The sequence below is a fragment of the Sorex araneus genome, chromosome 2, assembly GCF_027595985.1.
Source record: "Sorex araneus isolate mSorAra2 chromosome 2, mSorAra2.pri, whole genome shotgun sequence".
Classification (NCBI taxonomy): domain Eukaryota; kingdom Metazoa; phylum Chordata; class Mammalia; order Eulipotyphla; family Soricidae; genus Sorex; species Sorex araneus.
The window spans coordinates 80,998,628-81,012,998 of record NC_073303.1 but is presented as its reverse complement, the minus strand read 5'-3'; the positions used below and the strand labels follow the sequence as shown (position 1 = coordinate 81,012,998).

Here is a 14,371-nt window from a genome sequence, read left to right as displayed (position 1 = left end):
TTAAGAAACAAGAAAATATGTCAAATTCATATCTTTGGCTACAAGTATTTTCCTCTGGGTTTAATTTGCTAAGCAAACTTCATGAGGAGTCTGTTTCCAGAGAAATGCAACAGATATTTTTGCATGGAATAAGAATGACAGTCTGTTGGCTGAATAATGCCTTCAGATCTTGAGGACTATACTGGTCCTTGCCTGATCTCCGGGTCTCCCTCATACCTATCCCTTCTCACCTCTGTTTTGCTTTGCTTTCACTTTTCCTAGACCCTGTTTGTAATCATTGGCCTCTTGACTGGCTGCTACTTCTGCTGCTGTCTATGCTGCTGTTGCAATTGCTGCTGTGGACACTGCCGTCCCAAATCATCAGTGCCAGAAGAGGAATGCTATGTGTCCCCAGAAGATCTTGAGGAGCAAATCAAGACCGACATGGAAAAAGGTGGAGTAAGATGAACACAGGGGGTGGGATGGCATCTTCGGACCAACCACGTCTTACATTCCACGTGATGGTTTTCTTTAAAGTGATAGAGAACCAACAACCAGATGTGGGAATCCTATAGACTATTAGTTTTCATGTCTCTTCTGGAGGTACCAACTATAGAGAAAGCAGAACCTGACTTTATTAGAAAGAAGTTCTAAAATATGTGGCATTATAAACCAAAGCAAATATAATATGTGGTTTTCTTCCAGGAGAGTGAGTTTTGGATTCAAGAGATTTGGGTGAAAGTATTGAGGGATAAAAGAGACAAAGTAGGATATTCTCTCAAGGAAATTGAGTTTTATTTTGTGTTTTATTTCCTTTTGTTTGTCCTTCAGCCACACCTGGCAGTGCTTGGGACATATTCCTGGCTATACACTCAGGGATCCCTCCTGGCAGGGCTCAAGAAACCATATATGTGGTTCCAGGGATTGTGCCCAGCTTGGCCACATGTAAGGCAAGAGTTCTGCCCACTGTACTATTGCTCCAGCCCCCAAATTGCATTTTAGTTTATGACTTTAAGATCTTTATTCAAAGAGTAAGGAACGAATTTTTAAAAAATGTCAACAACTCTTTTCTTTTTTCTTTTAACTTACTTGATGATGAACATTGAGTGGAATTGGTGTAAAGGTAATCTTTCTTTCTAGAAGTATATCTTCCTTGCAAATGCACACATTCGGAGCTAGCATCAAGTGCATCAAAAATAAAATCCTATGTAAAGAAGACTCTTTACCTTGCTAAATTACCTCCATTTGTCTATGTATATATATGTCCATGCCATGTATTGATTCTTTGAGTTTCTTATACTCAAAAAAGATAAAGGAAAAATGTTTGAAGAAAATCTCATGGAATTTACAAAGCAATATTTTGTGCTTTTTGGAAAGGCCTCTGCTTAAGTATGCCAGAGTCAAACTTGTCATTATCTTCTCCATCTTGCAGTCATAATACAAGTGTCACTTTATTCTTTAGAATATTCATCTTTAGAATACATTTTCTCCTTTAGAATGCATTATGAATCCTGAACAGCCACAGAATTACTGGTTAATTGAGACTGTGACCTCCTGACAGACTGTAGACAGTAAGAATGATTGGTATACTTGTCTGAACTATTCCATAACACTGATTTATTTCGTCACACTGAAACAGGAATTCTATAATATTGAGAGGCAGAGACTAAAGCCTTCTACATGCTTTCAATACTTTATTAAGTGTTATATTTTATTATTTATTATGGTGTTATGCAATAATCTACCACCTGCCCTGAGTCCAGCTTGAAGGAAGGAGTCCCAATCATGTGAATACCATTTGGACTGGGAAGCAGAAGAGATCTTTCTGCAACCTGTGATTCTTTTCTATGGGGAAACCATAGGAAGGCTGGATAACCCACTTGTCAAACATTGGGTTGCTTTGACAGTCTCTTATCATTATCCATAGAGTCAAATTTTGGGTTCATGATAATTATTTTTCCTGACCAGGGACATAAACATATGGATTAATCTTTTAATGGCAGAATACACTAAAAAAGTCAAAAGGGCAGGAATATTAATAAGGTTAGCTTGGGCTAGAGAGATAATACAGCTGGTAGGGTGCTTGCCTTATTTGCAATCTCTCTGGTTTTGATTATGTATAGTCCCCTGAGCACTTCCAGGAGTGATCCCCAAGCACAGAGAAAGGAGTAAGCCTTGAGCACTGCTATGTGTGATCAAAAATCAAACCAAAACAAAACCCAAACAAGCAAAGTAGTTTATCTATGTATCTATATAAACTCCTTTCTATTAAAGAGTCAGTGACCTTGGCCTAACTTGCTTAAGAATAATGATCACAGTACATTAATCCATCTGCTCTTGTGAGGCAGATGAACTATGGTCAGATCATGTTGGGGTTACTAACGCTATTGTTCATACAATATCCAGTAACACCCATCAATCTAAATCAGTATTGTCACTGATAGAAAGGTAGAGTAATTTAGGAGAATATTTTTATTGTAATCCATTGTGTCAAGTTTAACATTAACATTTTCTTTATAGTGCAAAAAAAGAAAATTTTGATTAATTGATCCAAGATAACCCAAAAACCCACGGCTATACCAGTATCCCTCTCACCCCTCCCCACCTCTGTGGCAGGGCATTCCCTTTTGATCTCTCTCTCCTTTGGGGTGCTGTGGTTTGCAACAGAGGCACTGCGTGGCCATCGTGTTTGGTCTATATTCTATTTTCAGTGCGCATCTCCCATCCTGTGCGGGTCCTCAAACCACACTTTACCTGGTGTTCCCTTCTCAATGTGAGCTGCCCCTTCCTCCAGCATGTGAGGCCAGCTTCCAAGCCTTGGAGCCAACTTCCTGGTACTTACTCTACTATTCTTGGGTGTTAGTCTCCTATTCTGTTATTTTATATTCCACAGATGAGTGCAATCTTTCTATGTCTGTCTCTCCTTTCTGACTCATTTCACTCAGCATGATACTTTCCATGTTGATCCACTTATATGCAAAGGTCATGACTTCATCTTTTCTAACAGCAGCGTAGTATTCCATTGTGTAGATGTACTAAAGTTTCTTTAACCAGTCATCTGTTCTAGGGCACTCGAGTTTTTTCCAGATTCTGGCTATTGTAAACAGTGCTGCAATGAACATTCTAGTGCAGATGTCATTTTGACTATACTTTTTTGCCTCTCCAGGATATATTCCCAGGAGTGGTATTGCTGGGTCAAATGGGAGCTCAATTTCTAATTTTTCCAAAGGACGAAACCAGTCGGCATTCCCACCAGCAGTGTAGGATGGTCACTTTGTCCTCACATCTGCGCCAACAGCGTTGCTTTTGTTCTTTTGGATGTGTGCCAGTCTCTGTGATGTGAGGTGGTATCTCATGGTTGTTTTGATCTGCATCTCTCTGACGATTAGTGATGAAGAGCATTTTTTCATGTGCCTTTTTTGCCATTTGTATTTCTTCCTTGAGAAAAGTTCTGTTCATTTCATTTCCCCATTTTTTGATGGGTTAGATGTTTTCTTCTTGTAGATTCCAACCAGTGCCTTCTATATCCTTGATATCAACCCCCTATCTGATGGGTATTGGGTGAATATTCTTTCACATTCTGTAGATTGTTTTTGTATTTTGGTCACTATATCTTGCGGTTTAGAAGCTTCTTAGTTCAATATAGTCCCATTTGTTTATCTCTGTTTTCACTTGGTTGGTCAGTAGCATGTCATCTTTGAATACAGTACGGTTAGTTCTTTTTGAAAAATGCACAAATTCTCATAGACTAGGCTACATAGACTAATAAAAGTTAAAATTAATTTCAAGAAAAAGAAATTATAACTGAAAAGGTAACAGATATCATAAAATCTAGAAAATGAACAATTTAATAAGCTATATGGAACACCTCTATAAATCTTTCTCCTATGTTTTATTTAATTGCCTGATTTGGCCATACTCAAGAAGGTTTAGTCCTGGCACTGTGCCCAGGAAATCGTATGGAGATCCAATCACCCTCAGTTGCATACAAGGCAAGTGTGGCTCTTCTTTCTCACAAGTACCTACTACCAAGTCATTGTTTGCTTTGTTATTTTATCCGTCGACGATTGAACCCGGGTCGGCTGCGTTCAAACCAAGCTTTTCTCAGCTTGAGACTGCTAAATTCGTAATTTTACTCCACCAATCACTTTTTGAGCTACACTAGATATTACTGAATCTGTACTCTGGGGCCACTCCTGGTAACGCTCAGGGAACTGTCATTTCTTTCTGTATGTTTCAAATTTTGTCTTTCCTGCATCAGTCAGTGATTTAGGAATCAGTGCAATAGACACAATAAAATAATTCCACTATTCCACTTCTGATAGGAATACTCCTTACCAAGTGCACTGGCAGAGTGAACTATTGGGAAGCATTTCTCTTTTTTTATTTATTTTTTATTTTTTTTTTAAATTTTATTGAATCACCGTGAGATAGTTACAAGCTTTCATGTTTGTGAAGTATTTCTAAAGTTATTTCTGTTCTAGTATGACTAGCAACAACTATGTAAAAAGTTAGTGCACATCACTGTCACTGTCATCCATTGCTCATCAAGTTGTTCGAGCGGGCACCAGTAACGTCTCTCATTGTGGGACTTATTACTGTTTTTGGCATATCAAATACACCATGAGTAGTTTGCCAGGCTCTGCTGTGTGGGCAAGATACCCTCAGTAGCTTGCCGGGCTCTCCAAGAGGGGCGAAGGAATCGAACACGGGTCGGCCGAGTGAAAGGTTAATACCCTACCGCTGTGCTATCTCTCCAGCCCAGTGCACATCAAAAAAGCATAATCTATAAATTCAAATGAAGCCCTTTTCCAATTCTACTTCCTCTTCATCAAATCATAAATATGTCCATAGCAAGGTACAAATTACCATGTATTAAGAAGAAAACTATGTGGGGCCGGAGCGATAGCACAGCGGATAGGGCGTTTGCCTTGCATGCGGCTGACCCGGGTTTGATCCCCGGCATCCCATACGGTCCCCCAAGCACTGCCAGGAGTAATTCCTGAGTGCAAAGCCAGGAGTAACCCATGAGTATTGCTGGGTGTGACCCAAAGAGAAAAAAAAGAAGAAAACTATGAAATGTTTTTTTGCATGAAATTCTGTCAGTGTCAGTATTGTAAATTATAGTATCAGGAAGAAAATTTAAACAAAATTTATCATGAAAAAGAAGAAATAGATTATAGAAGGAAAGTTAAAAGTAGAAAGCACAGTCTTCTTACCAGTTATGGTTAAAATATCCAACATTTGAAAATCTACAAATGTAAACACATTCCTGGAGGCCTAGTAAGTCTTTCAGAAAGGTCTTTTCAAATAAAGCACCTTTTATTTTGTTTTACTTTTGTTTTGACTGCACTTATTACTTAAGGATAACTCTCAGGCACCCTTGGAAGACCATGCAGTGTCAGTGTAGAATCCAGACCTCCTGCATGCAAAATATGACTCTTTCTGTCTTCGTTTGGGTGGCAAAGAGGAGGGGCACACTTGGGGATGCTCAGGGTTTACTTCAGGTTCTGCGTTCAGGACTTTGTCCTGGTGGTGCTCAAGAGACCATATAGGATGCCAGGGATTGAACCTGGGTTGACTTCATGTAAGGCAAGTGTTCTATTCGCTGTATATCTCTCTAACTTCCAAAGCATGACTTGCCCATTCAGCTATCTCCCTATCCTAAAGATACTTTAAGTAACGTGGAAGATTCATTAACTGCACAATAAATCTACCCTGCTCTTTGGTCTAATATTTCATGAGAATTTATATCTTATTTTCAGAAATTTGTATTTTTTAGCTCTAGTTCTTTACTCTCCTAATTTAGAGACTTTGTGTAGTTTACAGATATAAGCTAGTATTGAACTGGAGAGATAATACTGTGGGTAGGGCATTTGCCTTACCGCAACCGAACCAGATTTCATCTCTGGCATCCCTATGCATTACTGAGTCAGGAGTATCCCCTGAACATTGCCGGATGTGGCCCCCAAATTAAACACACACATATACACACACGCAACAACAACAGCAATGATGACAACGACAACAAAAAATGCAAGTAAAGGCTTATAAAGATGAAAAATATTCCATGTGATGACTTTTTGGAACTGTGTTCCAGTAAATGGACTGTAGGTAGTCTTATCTATTCTGCAAAGGCAGGGACACACATCACACATAACACACTGATTTAAACCACATCCAATTGTCAACCATCGCTCTAAATCCTGTACTAGCTGGGGTCAATCTGTGTAAGATATGAAGTTTAATATTTAATATAGATTTTAATTATGCAAATATAATTTATTGAAAGGATGTTTTAAAATAGAACTTTTAAAAATGAAAAAAGTACTATCTTTCCATTGAATTGCCTTTGCAACTCTGTGAAAAATCAGTAGGTCAATTTTTTATTTGATTTTTTGTCTTTGAGTACAACCAACAGTACTCAGGAATTACCCCTGGCTTTGTGCTCAGAGTTCACTCCTGGCAAACTTGAGGACCGCATGATGTGTCAGGAATCCAACTCGAATTTGTGTAAGGCTAATGCCCTACCTACTGTACTACCATTCCAGTCCCAATAAGCCATATTTTATGGGTCAATTTCTGGATTCTGTTTTGTTCCATTAATACGTTTTTACCCCTTATCAATAATAGCCATGCTCTCTGTATTTCTGCTCTTACTTAAGTGTGATTTAGGTGTGATTTCTTCACCTCTTTTTCCCATAATTGTTTTTTTTCTATCTTTTTTCTAAAAGTCTAATATACTTGGCTTTCCATATATATTTTAGTGTCATGTGTAAAGTAAACCCCAATTTTGCTAGCATTCTATATTAGAATTGCATTACATTTTTAGATCAGTTTTGAAATATTTAACATTACCTATACTCAGCCAACTGGATCAACAAATTTGATATTAATACCTGAGGATTTGATGCTGGTAAGAATTTGTGGTAGTGAGAATGGCCAGGACTACTTTAGTCATACTTAGGGGCTTCCAGGGCCACAGCTGGTGGTGCCAGGGAGGCCTTTCTGTGTGATGCCAGTGATTGAACCTGGATTGGGTATCTGCAAGACATACACTGTAACTTCTATACTTTCTCCCCAGTCCCAAGATATGACATTCGTGCTGAATCTTCCACTCCACTAAACATGGTACACCTTCATTATTTAGGTTTCATTTGCTTTCTTTTTATTTAGGGAGGAGGTTGAGCCACACCTGGTAGTGCTCAAGGGATACTCCTGGTTCTGTGCTCTGAGGTCACCAGCCATAAGCTAAAACAATAATTTTAGCTTTAATATAAAGTGTATATATAGTTCTTGGATTTTTAAAATTATGTTAATCTTTCAGTATGCCTATTACTTGGACATTTTGATGGTAGCAGTTTCTATTCAGAATAGAAGTAGCCAGTAGATTCTAAAAACATAGAGTAGAGATATGCTTGGTTTTATTGTGTCACTTTCAACTATGTATAATCCAGCTTACTTAAATATACCTCTTCCTTGGGAAATAAAGCGATTCCAGCTGAAAAAGAGTAGAATTTTCCATTTTCTCTGGAAAGTATAGAATTTATAAGTGATTTCTCTGTCTTAAAAGAAGTGGGATTCTGGGGCTGGAGAGATAATGCAGCAGGTAGGGCATTTGCCTTGCACGCGGCTGACCCTGGTTCAATCCTTGGGATCCCATATTGTCCCCCAAGCACCGCCAGGAGTAATTCCTGAGTGCAGAGCCAGGAGTAATCCCTGAACATCGCTGGGTGTGACCCAAAAGCAATAAAATAAAATAAGTGGGATTCAAGGGATAAAGGAAGATTTTATTATTCTTATGAATTAATCAGAATTAAATGAAAGAAAGATCATTGGCAGGGTAGCCCAGAATCCCCATTTTGTCTTGTAAAATTCAAAAATTGTAAAGTAAAGGTATTGAATACCAGGTTATTCCATTTTGCGGAACTTGACTGATGTACTTAAACAATCTCATTTAGACTATACTTCTGCTGAAATTTATAGTAAAACATAATTATTCTAATCAAGAGGATGTATAAACTATCTTGAGCTAGAATCCCATTTATTTGAACTATGTGAATATGTGAGAGAGAGAAAAAGAAGGGCAGGATGTAAAGACCATATATGGAAAAGAGTTATGTTTAAATATCTTGACAAAGCAAACCCAAAATACAAAAGCTAAATTTATTTTGGCTCTATCCCCCAAACTGAAGGCAATGGACTGACAACTTCCATTTAAATACTAAAAATATTTTGTAAAGTCACGATATCCACCCCCCAATACACAAACACACACACAAACACACACACACACTCACACTTCATTTTAAAGAAGCATCTAATGAGGAAAATTTCACAGTGTTAACCTTGGATCATAAAATGAGAGATTCAGTGTAAAGGAAAACTAAAATCTGTTGATTGCTTAAATGTTCTTGCTATTCACCTGGATGAAACCCAAATAAATTCATAAATACTGAGCTAAAGAGACCATATGGCTTATAATTAGACACTTGGTATCAACCAACATATTGAGATATTTATTACATTTATTACATGAGATATTTATAAATGATAAATGCTTATCATTTATCATACTATATTGTCCTAAAAGAAGGGAGAAGTCCACCCTCCAAATCACGCAGGTCTGTGGGGCTGGAGAGATAGCACAGTGGGTAGGGCGTTTGCCTTGCACACGGCTGACCTGGGTTTGATTCCCAGCATCCCATATGGTCCCCCAGCACCGCCAGGAGTAATTCCTGAGTGCATGAGCCTCTGCATCGCCGGGTGTGACCAGAAAAGTAAAAAAAAAAAAATCACGCAGGTCTGGGGGCCGGAAAGAGAGCAGAAGAGAGCAGTGGGGAGGGCAAGTGAAGACTGAATTCATTTTTCATCCTTCCACCACACCCACTAAATCTTCCTACTCACCTTCAAAACACACAGAACCAATTGCAAAAAAAATAATTCATGGAAAAAAAATTCTTAAACTAATCCAGAAAACTGTGCTCTTCTTTATGTTAATTTACATACACGTTAAGTAAGTTTCTTCAAATTCCTGGTTCAGAGAATCAAGGTAAATAAGTAGGCATAAGGCATTAACTAGTGCAATGTGAACCTGAGATTTCACTGACTTTTGTTGTCAAGGTTCAATCAGAAATTTACTAGGCAGGTTTATTAAGATAGTCTGTTAACAGTCAACATTTGTTGAGAATTTATGCTAGGTGTTAGAGAAAAGAAAAGCACTGTGTTTGAATTTATAATCTAGCAGAGGAGATGGAGAGACAAATGCTAAAGAAATAATTAAACAAAAAGAATAGAGAGATAGTACAATAAGTTGGGTATTTGCCTTGCACACAGCCAATCTGGGTTAGATCCCTGGCATCCTGAGCACTACTGCTAGGAGTAGTTACTGAGTGAAGAGCCAGGAGTGACCCTGAGCGTTGCCAGGTATGGCTCAAAAAATAAAATAATAATATTTACACAAAGAACTTTAACTACAGGTTTAAGGAATCGTCCAAATATTTTTTATTTATGTTTTAAAATCTCTGGTTGAGAACTAACCATATCTTCCTAAGTTACAAACATGATGATAGGCTCTCCTTGCTATTTCTAATTTAACTGCACTGTGACTAGAGAATATGACTAGTAAAATAAAATACTTTGACTTATCACAAGACATGTTTTACAGTCTAGCAGTTAATGGTTCTACATTGCTTCACAATAATATATTTAGAATTTGTAAAGCTAACTGATCCATATATGTTTATTAAAGCAAATTTATGGAAACTGTTAGTTTACTAGGGCTGCTATAATGAAGTTACAGAGGCTGTATGACTTACAGAGCAAACATTTATTCTCTCACAATCCTTTGGGCTAGAAATTGAATATCAAGGTATCAGAGAGTTAGCTTTTTTCCCCAGCCCTTTTCAGGTCTATGAAAGGCCATTTTCTATGCACATATTTTTATCTTCCCTCTGGGTGTGTTTGGCCCTAATACTTCCTTTTGGAAGTACTAGTCATCTTGGAATAAGGCCCATATGAGAACTCCACTACTTCTTTAAAGACCTTATCTGCAAATGCAGTACACAATTTAATAAAGGTCAGAATTTTCACACATGAATTTGGAGGAGAGTGGACACAAATTCTGTTTATAACTTTGCATTTTTTGATGTTTTTATAGCTTTAAAAATAGTTTTTCCTTCCTTGTTTAGTCAGTTTCTCTGAGAAACTCAAATATTCCACTGTGAGAATGGACTTTTCTATTTCTCTGTAAAACCTTGACATTTTTCGCGAGGATATGGTATTAGTGTATGTAAGTTTAGAATTGTTACCCTCAAGCTCTGAAAATTCCTTTGTTTATTGTATTTTCTCTACGAAAACGTAGCTCTAATAGCTTCTTTTTCTTTAGTGTTTGTGTGGTATCTCTGCTTTCACTTTTTTACAATCAACTTTTTTTGTTTGTATTTTGGGCCACACCCTGCAATGCTCATGAGTTACTCCTGGATCTACACTCAAGAATTACCCCTATATTGCCTGGACCTGGGTTGGCCACATGCAAAGCAAGCACCCTATCCACTGTACTATCTCTCTGACTCCCAGCTATCAACTTATTTGTACCTAAGTTCCAGACCCAGCAGTGTTCAAGGGAACCAGGGTAATTCCTAAGAAAACTCACTCAGAGCTCATTCTTAGTCCTATGTTCAGGGCACATTCCTGGAGGTGCTCAGGGAACCATTATTAGTAGCAGGGATCAAACCTAGATCAGCTACGTGCAAACCAAATACCTTAACTCCTATACTATCGCCAGACAATGTCTTTTGTGTTGATAGAATTTTTCACATTATATTTCTTTTTCTCCTCCTTTCTTTGGAAATTACATTTTTTGTAATTTATAAAACATACTTAATGTTTATCTTTACCATCTGCTAAATAGTACGTCACTTTACAATACTTGAGCACTAAGCAGGACTAGGAGATCGTACATCAGTTAGAGCACTTGCTAGATTCAACTTCACTTCAACCCCCAGCACTGGATAAAGGCCCATGAACACTGCAAAAATGAGTGCCACCAACCTCCAGGAGCACCACACTCTTAGATTCTAGCATTGACTAGCCCTGGGAATGGTCGTGGGCCCCTTGAGTTCCTCTTGGTATCACATCTTCCAACTAATAAGGAGTCCTCTGATAGCTTGTTTTCTGATTAACGCCCTATCTTATTCTAGTTTGATATTCATTTTAAGCCTTATAATAAGTATTGCTGCTTTATGTTGCTAAGCTTTGCTGACATATCTGCCATTTTCTTTTCTAATTATTTTTATAGCACAAAATGTCCTACGGTTTTTATTTTTGTTTTGCTAGGACTTATGTAATCTGTTAGCAGCACAATTTTAGTTTTTATCATCTGAAATTACCTTTACATTATGATTCCAAAAATGAACAAGTTAACAAATTTAGTCTATTTTCATTTAGCAAAGTGAAACCATAATTTTATACATTTGTGGCTTCCATATATGCTACTGATTAGTAATATTTTAAACTACTACCTTTGAGTCCAAGAGATAATACAGGGGTTAAGACATTTGCCTTGCAGTCCACTTTGGATTCCCATAACTGAATATGGAGCCAGGAACACACCGGAGTGATCCTTGAGCCTTGCCAGGTGTGGCCCAATCACCCTCACCCCACCCTGAAAATAAACATTATCTTCTTCTTCTTCTTCTTCATCATCATCATCATCATCATCATCATCATCATCATCACCCCGTTGATCGTCAAATTTCTCAAGCGGTCTCAGGAATGTCTCCATTCAGTCCTAGCCCTGAGACTTTAGAAGCCTCTCTTTACTCGTCCTTCCCAACTATGCCGCATTGAAGGCTCTTTCAGGGTCCTGAGACCCAGCATTGTTATTGATTTTGGCATATGAATACACCACAGGGAGTTTGCGAGGCTCTCCCATGTGGACTGGAAACTCTCAGTAGCTTGCCACGTTCTCCCAGAAGGAGAACTAGGCTATAAGATGTCACTTGGCCACGAAGCAACAAGTGCTTCGTGGAGCTTGGTTTTTATGGTCTCTGGATGTTGGCCACTGGGGGGATTACACGGCGCTGGGGCAGTCCCTGGGTGTGACTGCTAGCTACTGGAAAATGGGGAATCTGGGCAGAAGAGGCCCAGTCCCAATCCGAGCAGGCTTGGAGGTCTCAGTCCCAGGTCCCACACACCTGGGTTCCTCTGCCAGTTCCTTCATGCGTGAGGCTCATCCGAATGTGTGGAGAGGGGCCTTGAGCATGGCTGTGGCAGGGCTCCGGAGGTCTTCGGCCATGAGAGTTCTGCTCAGGGCGAGGAGGGAAACTGAAGCCCACCCCCTCTGAGGGGCCCCAGGGAAGACACCCAGGTGTGGGGGCAAGAGACTCTCTGCATTATCTTCATTGTTCTTAAATACCACTAAGATGTCTTATTTTATTTTTAATTTTTGGCTTTTTGGGTCACACTCGGCAATACACAGGGGTTACTCCTGGGATTGCACTCAGGAATTACTCCTGGAGATGCTCAGGGGACTATATGGGATGCTGAGGATTGAACCCAAGTCAGCCCCATGCAAGGCAAATGCCCTACTCGCTGTACTATCGCTCAAACCCCCACTAAGATGCTTCAAATATGAGTTTCTCTTCCATTTATACTTGCTTGTTCTCAAATCTGTAGATTCTCAGCAATCACAGGAAATTCTCAGTCATCAATATTCAAATACTACTTATATTCTTTACCACTTTTTCTTAAATGTCTTCTTAGTTATGGCCAACCTTATCACTCTATTTTTCACCCTTTTAAACCTTTTTCATAGCATTTCTGTTTATTGCTTTGTGTTACAATTTGAGTCATCAATTTAATTCTTATTTTTTAAAGTAATAAGCTAGATTTTATAATAAATAAATGAAAGGTGCTACTAGGTACTTGGAAGCACATCAAACACTGAACCATTTCAAACTTCTGACTTAGGTTTTTTATAGAACACTGTGTATGATATAAATGTTGCCTGCCAATTGTGAGTTCATTGGCTTTTCATTAACCATTTTTAGCAAAGCTTCCTCCTACCTCAATACAGCATCAAATCTCAAGAATAACAAATGGCTTTGCAAGTCTTGTGGTGATTTATAGACAAAATTATTTTAAGAACTATGTGGGGAGTTTCCTACTAACGCTGTCATATAAACAACTGTGGAATTTCTTCCTTCTTCTAATTAGGGCCATAAATGCTCTGAACAGCTCTAGGGTACATTTTTTTTTTCAGATGGATATGCCCTCCTTCTCTCTGTATTTAGTTAACCTATCTTCATCCCCACAAAATGGTCAACACTAAACTCAGGTGTACAAGGCTCTTTAACTGCTTCAGAATAAAAGCTGAGGTTCAGTGCTTTAATGATATAACTGATAGCACTTACATGGAGAGTGAAAATGGAGAGTCTCTTTCCCTTTGCAGTCTTTTAATGGACAGACATACTCAATTTTTTGTGGATTGAATGATCTGTTAATCATGATTTTAACAAAACTATTCACCACTTGCCTCATTAAAGAAAACGGAGCACAGTACATGTATGCTTATTGGCTTTGCTTTGTTTATTTTTAGATGCGGACTTTCCGATTGTTCTCCAGCCTACTCATGCAAATGAGAAAACACAGCTAATCAGAGAAGGACCTCGAAATTATTGCACAGACTCTTAAAATCAAGGCCATTGAAGGTCCACGGTACTTCCTCTTGTTTCCATCATGTCTCCAGATGGCCATGGAGTTGGAAGGGTAGGGGGCATGAAATACTGTGAACAGTTTTCATATTTGTATCTTATTTTTTAGGTTAGACAAAGATGATTGCACATAATTTTCTCACTATGCAGATTCACTCTTTGAGCAAAATTCCTAATGAAACACATGCCATTTTGACAAATAAAGGTCTGAAGAGTTGTTCTATGCTACTTGCATGAGGCAAGACAGTGGTATGGGACAGCCTTTGTGAACCTGCCCATTATGTGATCCAGACCTCATTCCTTATGCACTAAAGTATATTACAATACAGAAACTACTTTTCAACTGTTTAACTAAGTGCAGAATTCATACACACTACAAATACCATCAGCAAAATATACATGAGAATTTAGTATAAATTTTCATTGTGTTGTAGAGAGACTTTTTTTAAAGAAGAAAAATATTTTGAGTCAGGAATGAATTATTAGAGGGAAAGTCACAGTATTTTAAGGCATATTATTAAAATATTTAAAATTTGGCATCTACTGAAAGTTGTCAACCAAAATCAGGAAAAAACATTCTGAGAACCAACGAGTCCCAAACAATATGATAAACACTTTCATATAAAGAAATATGTGTAAAACTTAGCCAGGGAAAGGAAACTTGAAGTAAAGAATAG

At 38.2% G+C, this 14,371-nt stretch overlaps 1 protein-coding gene across 1 annotated transcript in view; it reads left to right on the top strand.

Moving 5' to 3' along the window:
- The window catches only part of DNAJC5B (DnaJ heat shock protein family (Hsp40) member C5 beta), a 52,040-nt gene extending 38,366 nt beyond the window's left edge, over positions 1 to 13,674 (top strand). The window contains exons 3-4 of the mRNA XM_004602421.2: positions 262 to 433; positions 13,580 to 13,674. Of these exons, the coding sequence (XP_004602478.1) occupies positions 262 to 433; positions 13,580 to 13,674 (267 nt within the window). The remainder of the gene's footprint in view (positions 1 to 261; positions 434 to 13,579) is intronic.
- Positions 13,675 to 14,371: the final 697 nt, after the last annotated feature.